The 4,541-nt window shown below is 38.1% G+C and overlaps 1 protein-coding gene across 1 annotated transcript; it reads left to right on the top strand.

Annotated features, from left to right (window-relative positions):
• Nucleotides 1-524: 524 nt before the first annotated feature.
• LOC113289723 (two-pore potassium channel 3-like) lies at nucleotides 525-3,489 on the top strand. The gene is made up of 2 exons (XM_026539081.1): nucleotides 525-2,089; nucleotides 3,063-3,489. The coding sequence occupies exons 1-2, from the start codon at nucleotides 870-872 to the stop codon at nucleotides 3,208-3,210; spliced, it is 1,368 nt and encodes a 455-aa protein (XP_026394866.1). The 5' UTR covers nucleotides 525-869; the 3' UTR covers nucleotides 3,211-3,489.
• The last annotated feature ends 1,052 nt before the right edge of the window (nucleotides 3,490-4,541 follow it).

Consider the following 4,541-nt stretch of genomic DNA (forward strand, 5'->3'; position numbering starts at 1 on the left):
ATCAGTTTTTACTCTATTACAGTAAGTTAAAATGAAGTTGAAGTTGACTATTTATATGGTAGAATTTTAACTGTTAGATGATGAACCATTGAGCGACGACCATAGCGTCGAGCGATATAAAGACTATTGTTAGCGCTATAATGACTATCAAGCGATATAGAAACCACCGAGCTGTAGAGTCTATATCGCATTTGGCTAAGTGATATATTTACCATTTAACCAGATATGTTCGCCGTTTTTCCATGCCCATAACGGGTGAAAAAGTGGCAAATAAGCTGGTTCGTGAATTTCAGATAAACCTGCTTAGCGAGCATCTTTTTCTTGTTTTGGAGGAAAAGATAAAAAAGAAAAAGTTCTTCTTGTCGAAGTTAGTTTTGGGCCTTTTGGGCATGTAGTTTAGGAGGAAAAGAAAGGAAGGAAAAGAAAAAAAGTTGAAGTTCTTGTGGAAGTTAGTTTTGGGCCTTTTGGGCATGTTTAAATATGACATCTATTATCTATAGTAGCCTAGTTCTGTACAAGTTCTACCCAAGTATCCACCCAAAAACGGAACAGTGATAATGATCGGTTTCTGACTGTCTCCTCTGTCTATCACATTCTCACACGTTAATCTTCTTCATCATCATCAGACAGACATCAAGTGACAGGCAATTTTTTCTCTGTAAAACAAAAATAAGGTGATATCTGGATTCTATCTCATCTCTATAACATACTAATCTTAATTTATTAATTTTGATATTTGAATCCTATTTTTGATCACTGATTTAGAATTTTAAATTCTGCTACCATTTATATATTTAGGGTTTCATCTTTCAAATTTCCATGTTATTCCTCAATTAAATCTCTCTGGTATAGAAAATAAATCAGTGCAAATGGAGAAAGAACCACTCCTTTGCCATCCTAGGCAAAAACCACCGGGGATGCATTTAAGAACACCATCAGGTTTATCACCACTTCCAGAAGATGAAGAGATTATAATTCCTTCAAATTTACCACCATCTTCACCATTAACTCCTTCAGAATATAAAGATTATCTCATATTTGGACCTCCATCTCCTTCTACTACTACTACCATAAACATTGATGCTTTAAACCTAGCTGATTCTTCATCTTCTTCGCTTAACGCCTTAGAACAAGACATTCCTCCGCCTCTTACTACTGACACTGCTACTTCTATGACCATTTCCTCGTCGCTGTTATCACCATCAACCTCACGGCTCAATGACCCCTTTACAAAGACTAACAAAACTAATCTTCACCGGTCGAAAACGGCACCAGCTATGGCTGCAATTAACAATGTTGACCATCATGAGGACCACCTTGAAAAGCCTAATTTTGGTACACAACCTGTTATCCGCCAAGCAGTTGTTCTCTTGTTTGTTTACTTATCTCTTGGTGTTGTTATTTATTCGTGTAATCGAGATAATTTCTCAGCTATAGAGACACACCCGGTCGTAGATGCTCTTTACTTTTGTATTGTCACTATGTGCACCATTGGGTATGGTGATATTACCCCTACAACTACGTCGGCCAAGTTGTTCTCGATTATGTTTGTTTTAGTTGGGTTTGGATTTATTGATATTTTGCTCAGTGGGATGGTTAGTTACTTTCTGGATATACAAGAGAATATGATCTTGACAACAGTTAAAGGTGGTATAAACACTGGTGCTGGATTTCGTGATAGGAAGCATGATTCTAGAACTAGAAGGTACTTCATTGATGTGAAGAAGGGGAGAATGAGGATACGAATAAAGGTGGGATTGGCATTAGGGGTTGTGGTTCTTTGTATTGGGATTGGTACTGGCGTTATGCATTTTGTGGAGAAGTTAGGCTGGTTAGATTCGTTTTATCTTTCGGTGATGTCGGTCACAACTGTTGGATATGGAGATCGAGCATTTAATTCTCTCCCTGGCCGTATATTTGCCTCAATTTGGCTTTTGGTGTCTACACTTGCCGTAGCTCGAGCATTCCTTTACTTGGCTGAGGCTAGAGTTGATAAGCGGCATAGGACGATGACTAAGTGGGTGCTTCGTCAAGATATGACTGTCAAAGAGTTTCTTGCTGCTGACATGGACCAGAATGGTTATGTGAGGTTCGTGTTTCCGTTTCACTTAGATATTCATTTCTGATAGGTTTATATCTAGCTTGAAAATGTGGATTATTAGAGACTTTACTTACGAAAATCAAATCTTAAGCTTGTAACTGTCTGTCTGTCTGTCTGTCTGTCTGTCTGTCTGTCTGTCTGTCTGTCTGTCTCATGTCAAGTGTTGTAGCTTTTCTGCTGCAGTCCTTTCTGTTAGTAGCGCCTTTCATTTAAGCAGCAGTTTGTTTGAGTTCCTGAATATTCGGACAATAAAAAGAAAAAAGAAGAAAAAAATGACATCCAGATAGTTATGAATTCCATTGAGTTTCCCTTGATCTAACAACCCAAAATTAAGTTATTTCAAATGCACCAAATGACCTTTCAAATTGTATAGCATTTCTGTTGCAGTCCTTTCTGTTAGTAGCCCCTTTAATTTGAGAAGCAGTTAGTTTTTTATGCAAACAAGAAAATAGGTAGCTCAGATCAAACCATACATTTGTTATATTTTAAGTTAAACTCTAGCTTTTCCATCCTGCTTATTAGTTATTAGCATTTGAAAATCCTTTAGGAATGCTATGTGAATTATGGAATTAATTGCATAATCCTTCCCGTTTTGTATCAAAGTATTACTGGTATGTTCTTTGCGGTAGTAGGTTCAACATGTTGGTGCCTGTTCGCGTCTTTTGTTTAAGATAATTCTTCTCCTTCCTGAAATTCAGAATTTGGGCTGCACCCCCAGTCACATGTTTTATGATTTCATTGGAATGTACAATAGATCTTGGATTCATTTCTTGGATCTGTATGAGCACCAATTTGGTCCAAGATTCATGAAACCTCTATACTTATCTGGTGACTGTTGCTCTTTATTTTATTACTCAGCTATTCAACTGTCGTCACTTGAATTTAACAAGGGTTCTAATGTTTCATTGTTTTTTGGTTTCTAATGCTAATTATTGATTCTTACATACATTTTATTGTGCAGCAAATCTGAGTATGTCATATACAAGCTCAAAGAGATGAACAAGATAGCAGAAAAAGATATCCAACAGATCTGCGCACAGTTTGATAGGCTGGACGAAGGTAATTGTGGAAAAATAACTCTCGCCAATCTCTGGGAAAATCGTCATTGAGCCATGGAAGGGTGTTATTCCTTTGGTTGATGGAAATTATTATGATAAAAGTTAAAAAAAGGTGGAAGTTGTGAGGATCTCATGCCTCTATGTACTGAGCCAACTGATGCATCCGAAATCTCTGCGCTTCTGTTTTTGTTCTTTTTTTTTTTGCAGTTCTGTCTGTTTCTGTTGTATAACGGCGGTGCAGTAAGATGAGTTTCTTAAATTTATAACAGTCCAAATTATTTGGTACTTATGTAGCCTCTCTAGTAATAAGATGATCAAGTTGTTGGACAATGATATCCATAAATCATAATCTAATGTCGAACAGGTAAGTCAATTTCCTTACCTCAGGGTGGGTTGCGTCTCGGCGGGCTGGCAGCCGGTGTAAAAACTTCGTCGCATCTTTGGAGATAAGATCGTTACGCGATTTATCTCTGATCGACCTGGTACTTGCTACTGGAAAAGAGCTTTGGTTTTGGTTTTGGAAGATCAGCACGAACGGCTATCATAACGTACATGACCAGTTACCTCGTCCACCCGTTTAAGTCATGTGGCGGCTACTGAGGCAGGCTGCCACATGTTTATGTGATTTCAATCTCGGAGGGTATTTTCATAAGAGATCTGGGTTTCAATTTAGCTAGCCTTTGTAACCCTCCTCCTCACATCCCTTGGATTGAACTAGTCTGGCAGGAAACCTCCTATCTTTATGCAATTTTATGCAATTGGTAGAAAGTAAGGAGTTAGAGAGTGCTCACGCTAATCAGCCAGGACTTGAAGTAGGTGTCATGTACCCCCTGGGGGAGGGGAGTTACCATATCGTATTCGGGTTGGTTGTTAGTAGTAGTTAGGGGTAGGAGTAGCTTATCAATTGTAAGGGTGCCCCATATCCTACACGCGCCTGTCTATAGTATTACTTGTAGTTAGTAGTGTTTAGATTAAGTACGGTTGCCTTTATCAGATGTAATGGGATGTGATCCTAGTCGTTGGATCTGGTTGGGAGAAACTAGCTTTATAAGGGCGTCGAGTCTGTAATGGAAGATTAAGAAAGAACATTTCAATAATATCAGTATTAGGTTTAGTTGTAATTTAGATATTCTCTTAGTTACAAATCCAATCTTGTCATTGTACATCTAGGTACATGACAATTGGTATCAGAGCCGTTTCGATTCGTGGGGATTTGATGATGAGCTCCTTGGTTACCAAAGAGAATATTCAATCCATATTTGCTGAAACTTTTGCTGAATTTTTTGAAGGTAGAAACATCAATTTGGGAAATCCAGTGGGAGCAAGATATACTTCAATGTCTAATAATGGTGGTAGCTCGTCATCTGATGAAGCAGACTCTA

This window comes from Papaver somniferum, chromosome 6 (genome assembly GCF_003573695.1).
Source record: "Papaver somniferum cultivar HN1 chromosome 6, ASM357369v1, whole genome shotgun sequence".
Classification (NCBI taxonomy): Eukaryota; Viridiplantae; Streptophyta; class Magnoliopsida; order Ranunculales; family Papaveraceae; genus Papaver; species Papaver somniferum.